Source organism: Eleutherodactylus coqui, chromosome 7 (genome assembly GCF_035609145.1).
Source record: "Eleutherodactylus coqui strain aEleCoq1 chromosome 7, aEleCoq1.hap1, whole genome shotgun sequence".
Classification (NCBI taxonomy): domain Eukaryota; kingdom Metazoa; phylum Chordata; class Amphibia; order Anura; family Eleutherodactylidae; genus Eleutherodactylus; species Eleutherodactylus coqui.
In genome coordinates, this window is record NC_089843.1 from 160382135 (window position 1) to 160405005 (window position 22871).

The 22871-nt window shown below is 40.3% G+C and overlaps 1 protein-coding gene across 1 annotated transcript in view; it reads left to right on the top strand.

Moving 5' to 3' along the window:
• The window catches only part of DKK2 (dickkopf WNT signaling pathway inhibitor 2), a 79142-nt gene extending 57324 nt beyond the window's left edge, over positions 1-21818 (top strand). Inside the window, exons 2-4 of the mRNA XM_066573896.1 lie at positions 9576-9726; positions 16077-16223; positions 20569-21818. Coding sequence (XP_066429993.1) covers positions 9576-9726; positions 16077-16223; positions 20569-20819 — 549 coding nt within the window. The 3' untranslated portion in view covers positions 20820-21818. The remainder of the gene's footprint in view (positions 1-9575; positions 9727-16076; positions 16224-20568) is intronic.
• The last annotated feature ends 1053 nt before the right edge of the window (positions 21819-22871 follow it).

Consider the following 22871-nt stretch of genomic DNA (forward strand, 5'->3'; position numbering starts at 1 on the left):
CTCTTCACTCACCAAATTTGACAAGTGAGAAGAAAAGTTGCTAATTTTTCCACTAATACATTATACATATTAACATATTTATCCCATATCAGCAATAACCTTGCCTCTTTTTCCCGTCGCTTTTGCGATATCTAACCTGTTTGCAGTTGAATTGAAAAATTTTGCGATAAATACTATATTTGATTTTTAATCTTTTTTATCTCGATGTGCTTTTAAATGTAATAAACAATTCCTGGAAAGACACTGGGTAGAAGGGAAAAAGAAATCCGAAATGATATTATCTTTGCTGGGTTCAGCTCCACTTAAATACATGACTGAGCTGAATGGTTTGGAGGTTATGGCCGGAGACCAAGTATGCAAAACCACATTCTAGCTCTTTGTTGGTTAAGGAGACATACATATTTATACTCACATCCAATGGTAATGAAATCCTCTCATCTTGAGGAGAACATGCTTATCTTCTTTAATCCACTGCTTTTGTGGTGCTTAACTAAAATAAGCACATCCAGATTCCAAATAATTCCTTGCTATGTTTGTTAATATAGCCTAACAAATTATTACAAAACTAAAGATTTTCTACACTTTCCCTTTATTTTTAGCATTGGAATTGTTTCTTGTATGATATGCCATGAGCGGTTTAACAAACCTCATCAGCTTGTGCCATAAATCACATTAGAAACAGGGAGCAACAGCCGAACCACTTAAAACACCTGCAAAAACAGAAAGATCTTGCTCTATTTCCAAATACATTGTGTTAATGAACAAAATCCAGACCTCACACATATTGTGATCTGTGCTAGAACATATTAAACGTTTTTCAAGTGTTCAGTCTGACACTTTAACGGCAGGAGTCATATGGGAGACTTACGACCCACTATATACAATACATATACATTATTGTCCAGCCACATATACGTTATGAAGTATGTAGGGTTAGGTCCTGAATGCTCATTTTATGCTGGGTAGTATCTCTTTTGTAAACCACATAGAGGTGGACAGGAGCCACTAGTGCTAAGGGTCATCATCGTCAGTCATTGTCATCACGTCAAAAAGTTTTCAACTATATAAACATGTCAAGTCCATAGTTGGCAACCCTGAATTTTTGGACTAGTGAGGATTTTAGAGGTTGGACTTCCATAATCATTTAGAGATGACATATCCTTATCGATATGCCAGTACGTCTTTAGATTGGAATACCCTTTTTTAGATTTTTTTGTGCATTTTTCAGAGAATGGAAACTCACACTGAAGACCAATAAAACAAATAAAAAACTCCTAAGATATTTATACTTTTATTTATTCTTTTCATATTTATTGATTTGATATTTTTGATGATAGTCTACAGCCTACAGGCTTAGGTCTCAGTCACACGGGCACATTGGAACCCGTACACTGGCGCTGATGCGCCTGTGTGACTGACACCAGCAGACGGACGTACCTGCAGACGGCCGTCTCTCTGCAGGGCCGGAGGAAAGAACATATGACCGGCTTCATTGCCGGTCATGTGTTCTTTCCTCCGGTGCTGCAGAGAGACGGCCGTCTGCAGGTACGTACGTCTCCTTCCTGCAGTCACACAGGCGCATCGGCGCCGGTGTACGGGTGCTGATGCGCCCGTGTGACTGAGGCCTTAGTCACACAGGCAAAACTGATGCGCACAACAAATCGCATGACCGAAGCTAGCGTCATGGCTGAAAAAAAATTATGCTTGCTCTCAGCTGTCATTCAATAGCTGAGAGCTGCCTCTGATTGGTCACAGTGTTCAGCCAATCAGCGGCAGCACTCACTCACCCATTCATGAATTCAATCAGGCAAAAAAAAACGCCCGTGTGACTAAGCCCTACAGCTATGTTATACAGAGCTGCAGATGCTCAACTTGCCTTTGTATTTAATCAGTTAAATTACAGTTTTCACCATAATCATAGAAGGAAATCATGGAAAAACATATAATGGGGAATGATATTTTATTATGTTTTTATTTTCTATTAAATATTAATAGCAAGCCATCACCTATAGCATCAATTTAAAAAAAAATTAGAAATTAAAGTGAAAATACTTTGATTTTGCTTATCTTGAACTATCTTTGCCATTCTTATAAAAAATTAATCAATAAATATATATTAATGTTAACCTAACAAATGTGAGCTAAGGGGATCCTCTTCTGTCATACATTTGGCCTACATAATATGTGTAGATTAGAGATGAGCGAGCCTACTCAGCCACGCCCCTTTGTTGCCCGAGTACCGCGATTTTCAAGTACTTCCGTACTCGGGCGAAAAGATTCGGGGGGCGCCGTGGGTGAGTGGGGGGTTGCAGCGGGGAGTGGGGGGGAGAGGGAGAGAGAGAGGGCTCCCCCCTGTTCCCTGCGGCTACCCCCCGCTCCGCCACGCCTCCCCCCACCCCCCGGTGCCCCCCGAGTCTTTTCACCCGAGTAGTGAAGTACTCGAAAATCGCGGCGCTCGATCGAGTAATTACTCGAAACGAGTACGTTCGCTCATCTCTAGTGTAGATATTTTTTTTAATTCAAATGTATTTTAACATAGTTTTTAAACAAGATGCTTAAAGGTCTAGGCGTTTTTTTTTTTGTTTGCTTAGTGTATATGTATAGATATTTTATACATTTTCAGGTGCAAAAAAGAAAGTTAAATTGGGTTTTCTGCCTTTTTAAGAAACATAGAAAAATAGGCACATACATTTCAAACCCTCCACCACTCCATTCAGTTCCATACGCTTCTCACAGACCTTTATTTACTTGGATAGAGTAATTACAGTACATGTGCCCACAGCAGCCAATCACTTATCTCAGAGGCGGTTAGTACAGAGAGTCCATCCCTTCTGCAGCCAATGATTGGTTGCCATGGTCAATTGTTGAGTTGCCAGTAGAGATGAGCGAGCGTACTCGGAAAAGCACTACTTGCTCGAGTAATTTGCTTTATCCGAGTATCGCTGTGCTCGTCCCTGAAGATTCGGGTGCCGCTGTGGCTGACAGGTGAGTCGCAGCGGGGAGCAGGGGAGAGCGGGCGGGAGAGAGGGAGAGAAAGATCTCCCCTCCGTTCCTCCCCGCTCTCCCCTGCAGTTCCCCGCTCCGTGCCGGCACCCGAATCTTCAGGGACGAGCACAGCGATACTCGGATAAAGCAAATTACTCGAGCGAGTAGTGCTTTTCCGAGTACGCTCGCTCATCTCTAGTTGCCAGTGATTGGCTGCCATGGTCAATTGTTGAGTTGACCCACCAATGCTGCAGCCAAATAAACACAGGCCAGCAAAGCATCAAGGAACCACCAGAACCAGAACAGAGAATGATTTGTAAGGTATCTGACAATTTGTTAGGTTCAGCCATGTACATGTTAGATTGGGATTTTTCTGTAAATCAGAATATTCCCTATAAGATCATAAACTGAAATGACAGATCCCTACCTTAAAGTTACCGCCCAGCACTGTATTCAGAGTTATCCAACTTGTACTGTCTTTCATGCTGTTAGAGTTCTTGATGCTCTGGTGCTTGATTATACTATACAACGTAACATCTTATTCAGCATATATACAGTCCATACTATTGTAATCAGCGGGTTCCAGAAACTGTCTTAAATGTAGGATTCTTTAGGATTCTTGCAGTGAATAATTGGATACAGGTCAATATAGTTCTTTTGTTAGTAAAACTGAAGCATCGGAGCTTATTTAAGGTTTTACTTCATGTATTGTCCTAGATTCCTATGTTATAGTTTCCATATGTTGTAGGCACATTCTCCCACTGCTAAATGCCTATATCCTAACAATGTTTAGACAATCTGACATCATTTCACTGCTATCAAGTGCCTCTCCTTACTCTACTAGCCAATAATGTCCAGCAAGTCAGTTGAATACAGCAAGACATGCAAAGTCTAAGATATTCCTTCACACTTTCTTAAGGTTCCTTGACACCCATCATCCTTTACTACATCACCACATCATTCTGTAACCACTTGCAGCTGTAAAGTGATGAATCTGCGTCCAGCTGCAAATAATGTATAAAGCAACAGGTAGATGTTTGAAGAAAAGGAACACAAAGCTTAAAAGTATCGCAACAACTCCATAAATCCAGATGTGTTGGAATTAAACAGCAAGTAGCAACGGAAACAGAATAAATAGACCTAAATTCTAAAGCAAAATGTGCAAAAACTTCTAATAACAACCATAAAGTACATATAAAAATAAGGCTATTCCTACATCACGTTTATTTAAATTAAGCCTGGTTCTGTCCTGGGTCCAAGCATGGTGCTTTTCTGTCCAGTGTTAGAGATGGACAAAGATGCAATCTATACGAGACTGAGACCAAGACTGTTCCCTATGGCACCGCCCAACCTCCATCCTGGGTTCCACCCTGATACATTTTTTTGTATGGAGGATGGAACCCAGGACGGAATCAGCACTGCATTTTAAAAACCATCATGTAAAAAGAGCCGATCTGGAGGAAATTACTAGAACTCAGCTGTATCTATATAAAGATATATCTCTTTTTTGGTCTATATAGATTTAAGTAATACTATGTATCATGTCACCAATACCTGAGTGTTAGACGGTTGTGACTCTAGCTGTTCACTAAAAGTGGCAGCGCTGCTAAGGAAACTCTGTTTTCCTGTTTCTGGAGCGGCCATGTTATTGACTATTATAGTCAGTGGCTGAGCGACATGACACCAATGACACAAGCCCATTAAATTGTTATTAACGCTCCTCACAATATTTTTTTCAGCATATTTAAGCACTGGTTCAGAGAAGCTTATGGTAAAGCGTGCTGCATTTTGAAGAAAAGAAGGGCACAAACCCCTAAAACTCAGAAAAACACCAAAACAATAAGATGGAACTATTGTAATAGCACCGCTCATCAGCATATCCACACCACAACAGGCATGCAGCAAATTTGGAAATTTGCACCATTCTCTTCAATTCTGAGCAGAGAAATAAAAAACAAACAAACAATAAATGGGCTTTAACTAGAGATGAGCGAGCATACTCGTCCGAGCTTGATGCTCGTTCGAGTATTAGGGTGCTCGAGATGCTCGTTACTGGAGACGAGCACCACGCGGTACTCGTCTCGATTAAACGAGCACTGACCATTGAATTCAATGGAGCCGGCAATACAGCCGGCTCGATTGAAAGCAATGGGCTGCCGGCGAGCGCGGGATAAATTTTCGGGAAGGGCTTAAATATATAAGCACTTACCTGAAAATCATCCTAAAATGTGTAAAAAAAAAAATATATATATATACTCACCTTTCCGCTGCAGCCGGAGTTCAGCCACGTCTGGCCGGCAGTTCTCCTGAACTGCTTTCTGTAGTATTCAGCAGGTGGGGATTTAAAATCCCCGCCTGCTGAATGAGCTGCCTCTGATTGGTCACAGCCTCACCAATCAGAGGCAGCTCTCATTCACACCCATTCATGAATTCATAAATGGGTGTGAGTGAGAGCTGCCTCTGATTGGTGAGGCTGTAACCAATCAGAGGCAGCTCATTCAGCAGGCGGGGATTTTAAATCCCCGGCTGCTGAATACTACAGAGAGCAGTTGAGGAGAACTGCCGGCCAGGCGCGGCTGAACTCCGGCTTCAGCGGAAAGGTGAGTATACATTTTTTTTTAATTTTTACACATTTTAGGATGATTTTCAGGTAAGGGCTTATATTTTTAAGCCTTTCCCGAAAATTCATCCTGCACTCGCCGGCAGCCTATTGCTTTCAATGGAACCGGCTGTATTGCCGTCTCCATTGAATTCAATGGGCTAACATCGTTCTTCTCTGCGACAGCTGTTACAGCTATGGCAGAGGAAAACGATCTTTATGCTGACAGTGCGGGGGGGGCACTCTTGCCGCTATTGTGGCTTAATAGTGGGACCTGGGAACTTGAGATGCAGCCCAACATGTAGCCTCTCGCCTGCCCTATCCGTTTCTGTGTCGTTCCCGTCACTTTCGTGAATTTCCCAGATTTTCACAAATGAAATCCTTAGCGAGCATCGGCGATATACAAAAATGCTCGAGTCGCCCATTGACTTTAATGGGGTTCGTTACTCGAAACGAACCCTCGAGCATCGCGGGAAGTTCGACTCGAGTAACGAGCGCTCGAGCATTTTGGTGCTCGCTCATCTCTAGCTTTAACCCATTTAGGACCAGCCACTGTATATATACGGCGGCTGGTCCTGGGCTTAGAGGACCGCGCCTCTGCAATCAGTCAGAGTCAGGAAGGGATATCAGCTGTTAGTGACAGCTGATAACCCGGAGCAGAAGGCAGGAGGGGTTTTTAACCCTTCCTGCCTTCTGCTTCCCCGATATACAGTGCTCAATGAGCACTGTATGGGCAAAGTGAAAGTAAGAAGTACTTTCACTACGGGAGCCTCGGGGGGTCATGTGACCTCCTGGGATTCCCTGCTACTGAAGAGCTGGAGGGTCAGACTAGACCCTGGCAGCTCTGCAGGTGACTAATGTCACCACAGGGGTTGCTTTCCCCTGTAACTGGGGATCCTATGGATGCCCCAGCTACTGTGGGAAAGTGTGAAATAAAGTTTAAAAAAAAAAAAATGAATGTCCCCCAGAGGTCTTATATGACATCATGGGGGACACAGATAGTAAAATACACAATTACATAAATAAGTAAAACAAAACAACAGAATAAAACAACAATACATACAAAAGAAAGAAATAACACAATGCAGACGCCAACAAAAACCGTCGCCGTATGCGCCCTGTAAACCAAAACCATACATACTATACATCAAAACGTCCAAAACAAATAGAGGAACACATTCCCATACTTTATTTTAGTGTAAATATAAAAATAATTTAAAAAAAAACTATAAATGTTAAAAAAATCATTTTTTTTAGCATTTTACCCCCAATAAAACAAAAAAATGGATAAAAAAGTCAGTGAAAAAGATATTAAAAAATAGTCCTATGTGTCACGGAAAAAAAAACGCAGCAAAAATAATTTTGGTAGCTAAAGGAAAAAAAATGGAGCAGTAAAACCGCCACATGGGTAAAATCCCTAAAAAGTGTCTGGTCCTTAAGGTACAAAACAACCTGGTCCTTAAGGGGTTAAAAAATCCTATTTACGTGTACTACACTATAAAACAAACTACAAAAAATACCCTATATATATATATATATATATATATATATATATATATATATATATATTATATATACCCATAAAACCTTGTTTATTTAAAAAATACATGAAAAGGTCCAACACCAGCATAGACAAATAGACATAGCATATCATAAATTGATATCACATCCTAGTAGCTAAAACACCTTACGGATATGAGGAGTGGAGGATAATGGTTTTGATCAACATTTACAAGTAAACAAAACATGCTAATACTACAGGGTAGGGTCCACATGTGTGGTACTCACAAACCACTGCGGGCGATCACCCTGCACATAGAGACAGTGTAGGGGCATTGCAGGTATATTTTATATCTGCTATCTTGTTTTTCCATGCTGTTTCTTTGCTTGGTGTAGGTCCTTTTAATGTATTTTTGAAATAAGGTTTTTATAGGTTTGTATAACTATAGGGGGTATTTTTATAGTTTGTTTTGAGAGCTTATGGCCTCCTTTGTAGATCATTTTTTGTGTATTACATTATACTTTAGTCTTTAGTTCAGCACCAAAAATCTGCAAGACATCTGTCTCATCTAAACATATGTACTGAAGCCTTTTATGGTCCTGTCAACTGCATGGGCATTAGAGATGAGGAAGCGTACTCACTAAGGCAAATTACTCGAGCGAGTATTGCCTTATGCGAGTACCTGCCCGGTCGTCTCAAAAGATTCAGGGGCCGGCAGGGGGGGCGGGGAGGAATGGGGGGAGATCTCTCTCTCTCTCCCCCCCCCCCCCCGGTCCACCCTGCTCACCGCCGCAACTCAACGCTCACCCCCGTCGGCACCCGAATCTTTAGAGACGAGCGGGCAGGTACTCACATAAGGCACTACTTGCTCAAGTAATTTGCCTTAGCGAGTACACTCGCTCATCTCTAATGGACATCTTTCCTTTCGAGTTGCAGTATTTTTCTGTCTGTAGTCAATGGACGATGAGCTATTTATTTTTTTTTATGTTTTTATGTTCTTCTTTAAATGAAAGACAAGAAAATGCAAGAAAAAACAATGCTTTTAATAAGGAATGAGCAGTTATTCCCAATGTTAAGACCATTTGCATTCAGTGAAGGGATAAGGAAAAAGAGCGCTTAGGAGGGCAGAAGTTCGAAATACAAGAGAGGGGAATAAACTGACAATTACGTATTCTTTTAACTAAATCAAATCCCATCGAAGCTTGATTTTTCCATGTTAGAAATGGACACCGAACAGCGGACAACTGTAATCACAGCCATGCACGATGAATCTTTCATAGTACACAGTTTTAAACTCATAAGAGATGGATGATTTTGGCCAAAAGCTAACTGTTTTAATTCACTTTACACTTTTACATGTTGACCTTCCCCATATATCATACTACACTCTACCACTACTGTAGGTTGTATCACTAATTTTCAGAAATATTTCTAATTGCTCCCATGATACAGAAATTTAGAACACATAATCATAGCACTCGGAAAGGCCATAATGTCATAGAAAGAAGAAAACCAGGTAACACTAACACATTTGTACAGACGGATAACGAGGTGAAATCAATCTTACAGACCTAATGTAGACAAGTACAGGAACTAATGAATGTCTGCTTCTGCTATGCCCAATTGGCACCTTTTCTCAGCTTTACAGCCCAATATACTACGGTGTCAGCCGTGATACTTCCCAGCCAAACTGGCATAGAAGTTAAGTTCCTTGGCAAACAAAGACACTTTTACAAATGTAATGTACAACCTTTGAAAGCCAACAAAAACAATAGGAAATTATTCTTCTGTGTAAAAAGTACAAGAAGCTGGAAGGGAAAGCTACAAAGCAATTGATTTAGGGTAGTTGATCACTACTGTAGCAATAAATACCCGCTGTTACTGTTAGCTCAGTGAAATCGCTTTTTAACTAGCAGTAACGATAGCAAGCTGTATAAATTGTAAGGGTAAAAGGATCGTTTTCGTGGCATAATAGTGACTTAACACTTTTATGTACTTTGTTAGAAATATGCACTAAGGGGCAGATTCAGCAATTTATTTATGCCAGCAATACATTAAAAGTATGGCGTTGGGAGTCATGGCAAGGGTGACTTATAGAGCTACATTTCCTGGCACTTCTATACTCACAAATTAGTTTGTTTTGAATCATTAAAGAGTTTCTATGGCATCAGACATTATTTTAATATCTTAATAAAGCAACTTAGAATGTGCATAAATGTAATTCTGGAGCATTTATCTTGGCGACCCTGTTGGGTTGGGGGATAGGTAAATTACAGGCAGCTCTGGTAATCGTATAAACATATGTAATCATATCCCATATGACTATCCCATATGTATATACAACATTGAAATGATCCCCTTGTAGATGTGAGATCAACACACAGCGACAAAATGTTTACATAGCATTTGGTATAAGTTTGGAACACCACACATACCCTTGAGGCCTCAGTTTCCCTTAATTTGAAATATCTTTTTTTGTGGGTTTTTCAGGCTTATCCCTGTGTTAGTGATAAAGAATGTGAAGTTGGAAGATATTGCTACAGTCCTCACCAAGCTCCTTCCTCATGCATGGTCTGCCGAAGAAAGAAGAAACGCTGCCATAGAGATGGCATGTGCTGTGCCGGGAATCGCTGCAACAATGGTAAGTCATAGGATGGATAGATTGAGAACAACTTCTGGCCTTGGACAATATTTGTCAGTCTCATTATTATTACTGGCACTTTCACAAATGTTATGGCTAGATCCAAAAATATATGTCCATTCTCTTATTTTGGGATTACCAGATATTAGAAGCCTTTGTCAAGATCAGGGGCATAACTATAGAGGATGCAGGGCCCACGAGCCTTAGGGGGCCCATAAGGCCCCTCTTCTCCATAGAGCCCAGTACTATGAATAAAGCATTATAGTTGAGGGCCCCGTTACAGGTTTTGCATTGGGGCCCTGGAGCTTCAAGTTACACCTCTGGTCAAGATATAAACGTTATCATTATATAGGGACTGTTTAACAAATGCCTTAAATAACATTTGTAACAAACAAGAAAAAGCCGATTGCCAATTCATTTGCAGCATAAATATAAACATACAGATTAGAAAATTGGTAAATTAGATAAAAAATCGGGAAATTACAAAACACCCAATCCAGCTTCAGTATGTAACGAATGCTATGGAATAAACAAAAGAGTACAGAAGACTACAAATACCTTTACAGGAGAGAAGAGACAAAAGAATAGAAATATCATTCTGCCACTAAAAATCTTAAGAATCCATGAAGCTAATATTTTACTATCTACTACAAATACCTTTCTAGGTTAAAAAAATGACATATAAGATAAATCCAATTTAAGTCTTAACCCTTTGCAATCCAATTTTAGATTCAGGGTTTCCTAGGGGTTTTTCTCTTCCTGCCATTATATAATAGCGCCATCTGCTGGCTAGAGCCAGTACTGCATTATGGGCCATGCTGGAGAGGCCCCCCGACAACAGAGCAGCCAGTAATATACAGTAAGAATACCCTGCCGGACGTCTTTCGATATCGGAGCTATACAGCCTTCAATCAGAATGTCTTTAGACATCAGACAGTGGATTGGAAAGGGTTAAAAATAATGCTCAGTGGCTTACTTAAAAAACAGGCACCCAAAAGTTCAGAAAGACACTATCCTGTTCTGCTCAATACCAAATCACTTCTGAAAACCCGAGATAGAAAAAGCTATTGCTTCCATGCCATTTCCCCGACTTTAGTACATTGTCTAACCTTGTTTACAAACAGTGCAACACTTTATGGAGATTATCATCCATATGTAGCTTCTCATTACCGATTAAAATGGGGACAAGACCAACCTAGAATGGGCACCTTCTCTCCAGGGTTTTTATAGCAGCCACATGGTCTGCCTCTATGGTATGTATACCCTGTATATCGGCCAAAGCATGATTTCACCAATAGAAATCATGTGAATAGCTTTGTAGGCAGCAACTCTGCATGACATTCTCAACAGACTGAGCTTTAACTCCCTTATTTCTACAAAGCGCAACTTGAAAGGTCCAGTGATCTTAATGGAATAACAGTGGAAAAAGATTTATTATAGCTAACAGAGCATTAGGTCCCTGTTCTAACTTTCCATCCAAGTGTTCATATTTCATATAATTAATTGGCTTTAAGTGTTCCAAAAAGCCAAAACCCCAAGATAACAAAATGAAACTTGAGTGCATGATGCCATAGCTTATTTCTCATTATATACTTCTATGAAATCTAGAATTATTTTGGCTATATAATGAAATAACATTTCCAAAGGATATCCTTTTTGGTGGTACAGTCTAACCGATACTGTTTCCACTCAAGAAGTCATGCCAGTGGTTTATTGCTGCTGAATACTACAATGAAAGCAATGCATACATATTTCAGTGGAAATTGTACTGGACTTTGTAATACGTGTTTTGGCAATGTCAAGTCTAATATGGTTGATGACACATTTTCACAACTTTCTAAACGCACTTATTCCCTATAACACATAGAGGATTTTGTGCTCTCGCAGGTCAAACTGCATATGCTGTAAAACAGCCTTAATTGTGTCATTCTCATGTTACCTCTGCTTTAAGTGAGACATTTTCATTTCATGCACTCCAAAGAAATGGAAACGTAGAGCCAAAGCATGAAGAACCATTTACTCTGTTTTGTCATATCATGCCATAGCATAGCTATAGGGTTCGTAGAGGTCGTCATAGAAAATGGTGCCCGAATGCCTGAAAGAACCGTAGACCACTCTGCTCTCTGCTATGTGAGATGTACAACCTTGCCAGATAATTAAATTTACATTATTTTTAAGTCGAGAGACATATAATTTGGGACTAAGGGCAGAGACACACGAGCGTTTGCGCATAACCAAAGTTTCAAGAACAACATAATCAGTGTTTTGCACGCATGTCTGTGTATATTACTGTAATTTTTGCACACACAAGCCAGTTCAGACGCGCATGTGACATAACCTTTCTGTGAAATTTAATGGCTATTTAAGCCTAAAAAGGTCAAGCTGTCTTCTTTTCCTGCGTTTTGCGCATAGTCACCCTTCCTCTTGCGTATTTGTGCACCCGCCATAGACATCTACAGCACTTTTGCTGTGCAAAACACAAGAAAATAGCGCAGGTCCCGTTTTTTGCACGCTTATGAGAACAAACCTATTGACATGAATGGATTTTATTCTGTGTGTTTAGAATGAACGCATTTTGCGTACGCAAACACAGCCGTGTGATGCTGCCCGAAGTATAGTGTTCCACCAGGGCTTAAAAACTTCAAGCTATGCCAATGACATCATAGATTTATCTTCCCACAGTTAGAGATGAGCGAGCATACTTGCTAAGGCAAACTACTCGAGCGAGTAGTGCCTTATTCGAGTACCTGCCCGCTCGACTCTAAAGATTCGGCTGCCGGCGGGAGGGGGGAACGGAGGGGAGATCTCTCTCTCCCTCTCCCCCCCTTCCCGCTCCCCACTGCTCACTCCTGCAACTCTCACCTCTCACCCGCGCCAGCACCCGAATCTTTAGAGACGAGCGGGCAGGTACTCGAATAAGGCACTACTCGCTCGAGTAGTTTGCCTTAGCGAGTATGCTCGCTCATCTCTACCCGCAGTGGTATTTATATTTTCCTACAATCCTCTTCTCGCCAAGGATGTGGGGTGGGAGGCTTGCTTTTTTTATTTTAGCTGCTGTTGGGGTACAATCAGGTACCTAACGATCCAATATGTTTTATATATGTAATGCCTAGGCACTATGTGCTTGCAATTAAATATTCCTTAATGTACACAGCACTTATTTATTGCTTCACTAGAAGTCGGTAGGCTGGATTCACACAGCATTTGGGGGGGTATCTTGCTGCAATTTTTAAAATTTTTCAATAATTTTTTTTGGCTTTTTTAAATTAAAAATCCAGCATTACGTTGTTAATCACTCACATCCCGTTCACTGCATATGCCATTTTCCAAATACTGGAGATATTGTACATTTGACAAAGATGGCAATTAATATTAATTTATTTATGGTTTACAAGTAGCAACAGATCTATTTCTACAAAGTTATAAAATGAACTGATTAAAAAGTGAAAAAATTGGTTAAATGTTCTGTAGGATTGGATCTGGTGAAGATTTGTCAAACCAAAGTCAGTAGGGAATATAAAGAGGGGAAGAAAAATCAGTCTTTCATCTCTACTTTTATGCATTTTGTATCGGCTCCCGGCTTTGGCATAAAAAGTTGCATCAAAAACTGAAGCAAAACTGAATACATGAATCCAACCTGAAAGATGGAGGAAATTAGGAAGCACTCAGATTTTTTTTAAATACTTTTTTTTATTGAGCAACAGATTCAGTTGTCATAGATCTAATCATTTCTGTAGGTCTCAAACTAATCTGAAAGTTCATTAGTTTTCTTTAGTTTTCATCAGTTCCTTCATGATTAGGTTTCTTTAAAGGATCAGTTATGCTCAGTGGGTAAAACAAATTGTGCAAATTGATGTTGATTTGTCAAGAATTTTTCAATCTGCTTAATGCAAAATAATATCTCTAGGGTTGACATATTTGGGTGTGCGGACATTTTTACAGGCCTGCAATACTTCAACTGAGATGCAAATTAGCATGCTAGATAATGCAAAATGAGGAGATTCACTGTTATGGTAATGCCCCATGCATATCTGAATGGGTCCACTCACGCTGGACCAATTCTATACAGGTGTGTGTGTGTATATATATATATATATATATATATATATATATATATATATGTGTGTGTGTGTATATATATATATATATGTATATGCATATAGTTATATTCTTGAGGGCAGGTGCATTCTCTGATACTTTGCACAGGGACCGTATATATGTGTATGGATTATTTTTTGATACTATGCATTTATATATTTATATTACTTTATTGAAACTTTCCAAATATTTACATGATGAACAACACTCAAGGGGGCCATCATTTAGGTTTCATAACATGTACTGATTTCTGGTTAAAATGAAAATTGAAAATATGTATTTTCTGAGCCAAAACCAGAAGTTGAGCGGATAGAAAGAAAGTATAATGGAAAGATTTGCATTTCTTCTGTATTTTGGACTCACTGCTATATTTGACTCACAAAATACTTACAAAAAAGACGCCCGTGTGAATAAGCCGTAAGAGAAAGAGAAAATGATAAATAAATGGTAGCAATATTACAAAATAACAAGGACACAGGGAAAGGGGTAAAAACTGATTCCATGTCTGAAATATTCTAAAATGTATCCATATGTTTCTTTAAAAGAAAGAACATTCCAAGACATCTTAATGTTTCATGAGCAGAATAAATGCCTTTAAATGTAACTATTTTTCTGGGTGGTCATTATTGCCTCGCTACGAAACATGCTGCAATGTAGTATCCCATACGTAATTTTCAAAGAACTAAGCTATAAAATTGGGATGATTGGGGAAATGGTTGGTTTTCATTAGATGTGAAAGCTTTTAAACAGAAAACCAGTTCCAATTCTTCTACCTCTCTTGTTATGCTGCCCTTCCAATTTCGTCCAAACACTCCTTCTCTTCATGCAATATTTTTTTAATTGTACACTGTATATTTATACATACACACACACACACATATATATATATATATATATATATATATTTATATATTTATTTATTTTTTAAATTCTATGTTGCTCTCTCTGCCTAGAAAATAATGAATCTTTGCCCCCCCCATGTATGACCACCCACTTGTATGATTTCTCTGTTTTACTTCCTTGTTTTATTGTCGAAATACTTTCATTTTGCCTCTTTTGTGAACTGAAATTTAACAAAAATCCTAATACTACACGTAAACGCTGAGTCCTTGTCTGTTAAACTGGAATATTCTGTAGTCACGATTGAAAAAGATAAGTTGAGGTCTTAAGGGCTTAAACTGATGACCATGTTTTTGCTAATTTTCGCATGCGGGAAAATCTTGCCCACATAACGCAGAGAGTAGAATCCATTGATTTCAATTAGTCCATTCTCACTTCTTTCTTTTGCGGACACAAAAAAATAGGACCTGCTCTATCTTGTGAGTGTTTGCACAGCAAAGCGCTCCATAGAGGTCTATGGGAGGTGAGCAAACACGCACATTTGCCCACATGGGTATGCTCTAATTGCTGTGCATCCCAATGATCACCGACACCATATTAGGCTCATTAGCAGCACCTGCTCTAATGCGTCAGAAAGCGTACCAATCTAACTTAAAAATACTAGACACAGACAGACAGCAAATAATTAGATCAGTAGATGCAAGGCTAGAAATTATGGACAAGTGAAGCTCATAAACAATGGTCCAAGCAACGCAAAATGATATAGTGGGAGCTTGCATAAATATGCTATCTGAAAGGCCAAAAAAGTTCAGAAAAGTTTAAAGTGGTATATCCCGGTGTAGAAATAGTAGAATAACAGAAATACTATATCCTTCTGTAGAAAATCACCAGCTGTATTAAGTTTGGTAAAGGGAGGCGCTCTGGACTAGGGCCAATTCCATCCATGCGCTTCAGCCTATTTTTCATAGGTGAATGCACTAGTATAGGTAGGGACTAGGGATGAGCGAACGTGTCCGTTACGGACACATCCGCACCCGGACACCGGCTTTGCCGAACACTGCAGTGTTCGCGCGTAAGTGTCCGGGTGCCGCCGGGGGGCGGGGAGATGCGCGGCGGCGCGGGCGGCAGTAGCGGGGAACAGGGGGGAGCCCTCTCTCTCTCCCTCTCCCCCCCACTCCCCGCCGCACCCCCCCGCGCTGCCACGGCGGCCCCCGAACTTTTTCGCCCGAACACTGAAGTGTTCGCAAAGTTCGGTGTTCGGGCGAAAAAGGGGCGGAGCCGAACGTGTTCACTCATCTCTAGTAGGGACATCAGTCCAGATTTACTCTTTAGTTGTTATAGCTAAATAGAAACATTATATTTGCAGATATATTTTGGTTTCTCATTACTGAAAATGTATGTTTTTTTAAAAGGAATATGCATCCCAGTAGCTGAGACCATTCTGACACCTCATATTCCAGAACTGGAAGGACGGCCAAAGAAGAACAGTCATATATCGAACAAGGATTTGGGTTGGCAGAATATTGGAAGGCATCATTCAAAAATGCCACATATAAAAGGTAAGGTTATAGATTTAAAGAAGCTTCTGCTTAAAGTTCTTTTCAGAAAAATATGGTTAATGTCACAGTAAGTGATGGATAAAAACAAGTTTGAAGTCCTGCGTAGCCACCTTGACCATTCTGTACAGTTGTAATTTTGCCTTGAGCTGGAGAGGTCTGGAATGGAGATGAGCAAGCATACTCGCTAAGGCAAATTACTCGAGCGAGTATTGCCATTTTCGAGTACATGCCTGCTCGTCTCAAAAGATTTGGGGGCTGCCGGGGGAGAGCGGGGAGGAACGGGGCTCACCCATGCTCACTCCTGCAACTCACCACTCACCCCCACCAGCCCCTGAATATTTTGAGACGAGCGGGCATGTACTCGAAAATGGCAATACACGCTCGAGTAATTTGCTGTAGCGAGTACGCTCGCTCATCTCTAGTCAGGAACTTAAAGCAAAAGGGGTAGTTAGGTATGTACTATTTAAAAACCCCATTGCAAGCATTATGTTAGACACTGTAACCAATCTGTTTAGGTCAACCTTTGCAATATACAGTAATAAAAATGCATCAGGAGGCTTCAAATTTGCATCATATTTATCAATGGATTGCATCATTTTCCCCCATTACTACCCGCAGAGCCATTATCAGTGTTGCTAAAAAATGGGAAGATACTACAGTTGCAGATAGTACCTGGGATTGTCAACTATCCACAATTCCCTGGAAAGTCTGTAAAAATAGGGCACTTTTTCCAGGGTCCATTAAAAAAAATAGGTATGTCCATGATTTTTTTTGAGGCTGTTGGTACTTGAGCAGATTATTATTATGACTGTAATTATCGTCATTTTACATTTCATAATAAATGCTGGTAATGAGTTCATATCAGTATCTGACCTATAAATATGTTATGACTATGGCCTCTTTCACAAGGGGACCATAGGAAACCATTGGTTCTAATAGCCCCAAGTTTTTTGCACGCATAGGTCCCTGTGTGAAACAGTCTTTATCATTCTTTATGGTTTTCTAAAGTGTCCATAACAAATATTGGCCATCCATGATTTTTGGATAAGTTGTCCAGAAAAAAAAAAACTCAGGTTGGCAACCCAGATTCCACCATTGGCAGCAGAATATAAGAGAACGGGTCATGTATACATTTTGTACTATGACTCTCTTGCTAGAATCTGCAGCAATACTGTTGCACCATTAGTATTCAGGATTAAAAGATATAGGCCTACATTTGTTCATGATGGTTCATTTTGTACCATTGAGTTTGGAAAGGTTAGTTGGCAAAATTGGGCCTAATTTATTAAATTAGTTGTTACAAACCACAAACCTCTCTAGAAATCCGGTGAATCTTGAATTGTTTGAAGTTCATTTTACCCCTGCTATCACACCATCATGCCACTAATTTGTGCCTTTTTATAACCTTTGTCTTTGATAAATTAGTTTAAATGAATATTTTCAGCTCATCTCTTCCTGCATTTTCAGCAATTGGACAAATGTCCAAAATTTTTGTGCAATTTTTAGATGCAGTTTTATCATCTGTGCCGTTTCTGTCTGAATACGTACACGTGTACACCATTATTTTTTCGTACTGCACTGGAAAGTAACTGATGCAAGGACTGATCTCGTAATTTCCTGTGGGGTCTTTTTTCGACTGGAGGCATCAGTTTTGCTGCCAGATACTTCCTGTGACTTTTCTCTGTCCAGCGTACAGACACCAGAAAGGTGCAGAAACTAAACCTTCCAGGCTGCAAGAAAATGGGCAGACATGATTGTTATATGTTCGCCCAGCCTTAGTGTAAAATACCCTGGCATGAATAAAGGGGTTTTCCAAGATTTTGATATATATTATGTATACATATGATGGACTATTAATATCAGATTGATGGAAGTCCATATCAGTCACAGCTGTTACAGAATGTATGATGCTGAAAAGGCACTGTGATGCCCATCAGAACACATCAGGCCCTTCTGTCAGCTATTCAGGGTGGGTGACAGGAATCAGACCCCACTAATCTGACTTTGATGGTCTATCCTAGGACAGGCACTCAGTATCAAAGTCCCAAGTTTACATTTAGCTTCTAAAGACTGTTGTTAATGGAAAAATAACTGTGTAAGGTCATGTTACTGGGCACCTAACTATGCATCAGGGCAGAGGCATAACTTGAAGCTCCTGGGCCCCAATGTAAAATCTGTAACAGGGCCCCCAACTATAATGCTTTTTTCATATTCACATCACTGGCCCTGGGCATCAGAGTTACAAGCCCTGGATTTTTAGCCAAAAGCCCCAGATCTCTGGGCAACTATAGCTTTTAACTGTACAGAGAAAAAGGAACCGAATCACTATATTTTTTTCCTATTTTCTGTTATCTATAGTTTGGGTTCATGCTACAGTCAGGTGCCTCTTATAGTCCGAAAATACAGATATAAGATAATATCCAGGAGCAGTGTGCTGATGCTGTGGTTCATCTTATCCTGAAACTATAAGGCTAGTTTCACACGGGCGATCAAGATTTTCACAGCAAAATTGCGTCTGTGTTCCCATGATTTTTGGGCACCAGCAATGCTTTTTTATTAGAATAATTTCGCATCGCATTACTGCCACCCGCGATAAAAGTGTTCCATAAAAACGTGCATTTTTTTTTAGCGTGAAAGTCAATGGGACTTTCTAATGTTAAAATTTAGAGATGAGCGAGTATACCCCCGAAGGCACATTACTCGAGCGAGTAGTGCCTTAGCTGAGTATCTCCCCGCTTGTCTCTAAAGATTCGGGGGCCAGCGCGGGTGACAAGTGAGTTGTGGCGGGGACTGCAGGAAGGAGACGGACGTACCTTAAGACGGCCGTCTCTCTGCAGCGCCGGAGGAAAGAACACGACCGGCAATGGAGCCGGTCACATGTTCTTTCCTTCGGTGCTGCAGAGAGACGGCCGTCTTCAGGTACGTCCGTCTGCTGGTGTCAGTCACACAGGCGCATCGGCGCCGGTGTACAGGTGCCAATGTAACCGTGTGACTGAGGCCTGAGAAGGAAACCATTGTAAATTATTGGTTTCATAATCTGCTTTTTTACTGACTCTTGCATCATGCAAAAAGCGCACGATTTTCTCGCCCGTGTGAAACCACCCTAAGCCTACCTTCACACACAACGTCTGAGCTGTGAAAATTCTGCTGCAGAACTTCTGTTGTGTCTCTGTAGAATTAGCTGCACTTTATTTTGCAGATTTTGAATATGCACTTGCATTTTTGTGTGCACTTTCTGCTGCGTAATGTGTTGCATTTTTGCGATGTGGTAGCGGTAGTTCCTGCACTGAGTTTACACTGGCAAACTTTATTTTCAAATACCAATAAGCGCAGATTTTCATATAGAATTAGCGCATTTCTGCAGCAGAAATTTGCAGATTTTAGTATGGATTTTTGTTGCCCATTGATCTCATTGGAGAAAATCCACTGCCGATACGCACAGTTACCGCAACATAAATAGACATGCTCCAGATTTCAAAACCGCAGCATTTTTCAAATTTCCGTACTAGAAAAAATCTGCAACGCATGCAGAAGATTTGTTAAATCTCATTCACCCGCCATATACTGTAAACGCTGTTATGGGAATAAAGCATATTCCAGAAGATTTCACTGGTTTGCTCAAGATTGGTTATAATAAGAAGCTTCATGCATGAATATTTGTATTTGAACTCACGGTTACTCCTCATGAGCCCCCATACCCTTCTGGTTTATTGAATGGAAGTACAATACAGTTATTCTGCATATGACACACCAATTACAAGCATGCCCCTCCCAACATCATAACAACTAATGATTGGCCTAGTATGTAAGGATGCTAATGATTAACATATGTTTACGCCCTAGGTGTATGTCGCTATGTGAACATGTAATTTCTATATACCCAAGTAGCATAGACTATATTAATATTCCAATCTGGACCGAAAGTATCCAGTCAGAGATAAGAAGTTCCTCCGCTTGAAGATGCCTAGGGGGTTTAGCTTCAACTTGTAACACGTACATACCAGGGTATAACATGGAACTAGTTAACCATTTCACTGCTAGCTATTTCCTATGAGGGTGGATATATGAATATATTTGCCTAGGCTAATGTAAGAAACACATTTATATTATTATTATTACAACAATGCTATGGAAATTCCCAGCAATTTTGCAAGCGGAAATCACAGAGTTTACTGTTTGTGTGATGTCAGCCATAGGCTATGTTGTCTTTAATATATTTTTCACAAGTGGAAGGGCAAAACATATGCCTTGGGGCTTGTGCTCCCAATCTTCTTTAGATCTGAGCAACACTCCTGCTATGGATCCTTAATAAAACTGAATTAACCTCTTAAATACTTCTTGGCAGGACATGAAGGAGACCCTTGCCTGAGGTCAACCGATTGCATCGAAGGATTTTGCTGCGCTCGACATTTCTGGACCAAAATTTGTAAACCTGTATTACGTCAAGGGGAAGTTTGCACAAAACTAAGAAAAAAAGGCTCTCATGGCTTGGAGATATTTCAAAGATGTGACTGTGCTAAAGGCCTGTCTTGTAAAGTATGGAAAGATGCCACATATTCTTCAAAATCAAGACTACACATTTGCCAGAAAATATAAGCGTTCGGCAGAGAGCTGCTGTCCCAACAGACTGTGAGTTTGCCGTTGGTACAAGATGGGGATGTTTCTTTAGCGTCATCGGTACTGAAGAACATAAAACACTGACCTGAAAGGAAATCTATATATTTGAACTGGAGCTATTGGAGCTTATCTCTGTAAATAAACATTTTGTGACAGTGACGTTTCTTTACAAAAATGACATTTACTATTGTAACAGTGCATGCCCACTGATTTTACAAAATGTATGAAATTTATCTACGTAGAAATAATCTCTGTTTGTGTATTCTGTCAAAATGCTTTAACAAAACCCAAACATATTTCTTGAGTTTCCTGTGCATTGGCATGGGGTTCTATCCACAGAAAGCAGTGCAGATCATGTCGGGGGAATATAGCTAGAGCATTTTCTTATGATGATCAATCATGCTGGGTCAGAATTACACTATATCCTGTTCTTCGTCAAGGAAGTCTTCTTTAGAACACAGAAATTTGGCTCGGCCAATTACTGGCAAATTCCATATGCATCTGAGAGCTCAATTATGGATACCAGATCTATGAAGCTTAGCGATTGCTCAAACTGTGCAGAGGAGATCATTGTTATTAAATTAGACCAATTAGGAAGGACGCATGCCTGCTTAACACACAGCCCATTGTAATGGTTAGTGTACATGTGTCTGCTGTCCAGTGTGAAACACTACAGTGATTCCTTGTGGCTTACATAAATTAACATTATGAGAACATGGTATTAAGATGTCTACAAGTCAACACATTACAACTCACTAGCAGTGATGATGTCACTGTATCCTGAAGGTTGCTACAGTACGGTAGAGAAGGCAAGACATACTGGATTCTACTGTATCACCAAAACCTCTCCTGATTTTATAATTGCCTTTGTTGCTCTTCGCAGTTATTTATACTGTCCCATATCGAAGCACATTTCTTCTTTTCCGTTTTTGAACATTGGCTTTAAAACAGAATAAAATATCCATGTGTTTTACTGCATTTCCTTGTGTTTCATTGTATTAAAGGGATTTGCCCACTCAAATAAGTGGAGTTCATTCAACAGATCTTATTAAATTATCACAGTCTGTTAGGGTGGTTTCTGTATAAATTCTTTATTTATGAATTATGGGGTAAGTACAGAAAGGAAAAAGGGAAGGAGGGTAACCAGGGGGTTACATTTTCCAGTAATCAGAGAAAGGAACAAATAAAGTTCACACGGCATTATGGTACATCTTGAACGGAAAATGCAAATGATCAGAAATGAAGGGAAAGGGAACCGATGCAAGGGAAGGATTGGGAAAGACTCTACTTTCGTGATCCATTTCAAAAAATGGTGAGAATAGAGATGAGCAAGCGTACTCGGTATGGACAGATATTCGAGTGAGTATCGTCCTTACCGAGTACCTGCCTGCTCGCCCACAAAGATTTGGGTGCCGGCGGGGGAGTGCGAATCTTTGCAGGTGAGCAGGCAGGTACTTGCTAACAACGATACTCGCTCGAGTATCTGTCCTTACCAAGTATGCTCACTCATCTCTAGTTGAGATGTTATGTTCCAGTAAAGAAATATACTATGTGGCTATTTGACATAGATATAGGAAAATATTTATTTAATTCTCTCCATTTTTACAAAGGGATTATGTTAAGTAGGAAAAGTTTAGGTGTAAGAATAGTTTTACAAGCAAAAATTAGGTTAATTAATAGAGATGAGCGAACGCGTTCGTCCGAGCTTGATATTCGTGCGAATATTAGGGTGTTCGGGATGTTCGTTATTCGTGACGAACACCATGCGGTGTTCTGGTTACTTTCACTTCCTTCCCTGAGACGTTAGCGCGCTTTTCTGGCCAATTGAAAGACAGGGAAGGCATTACAACTTCCCCCTGCAACGTTTAAGCCCTATACCACCCCCCTGCTGTGAGTGGCTGGCGAGATCAGGTGTTCGCCTAATATAAAAGTCGGCCCCTCCCGCGGCTCGCCTCAGATGCGGTGTGAGTTAGATGAGGGACAGTGCTGTTTATACCGGAGCTGCTGTAGGGAAAGAATTGGTAGTTAGTG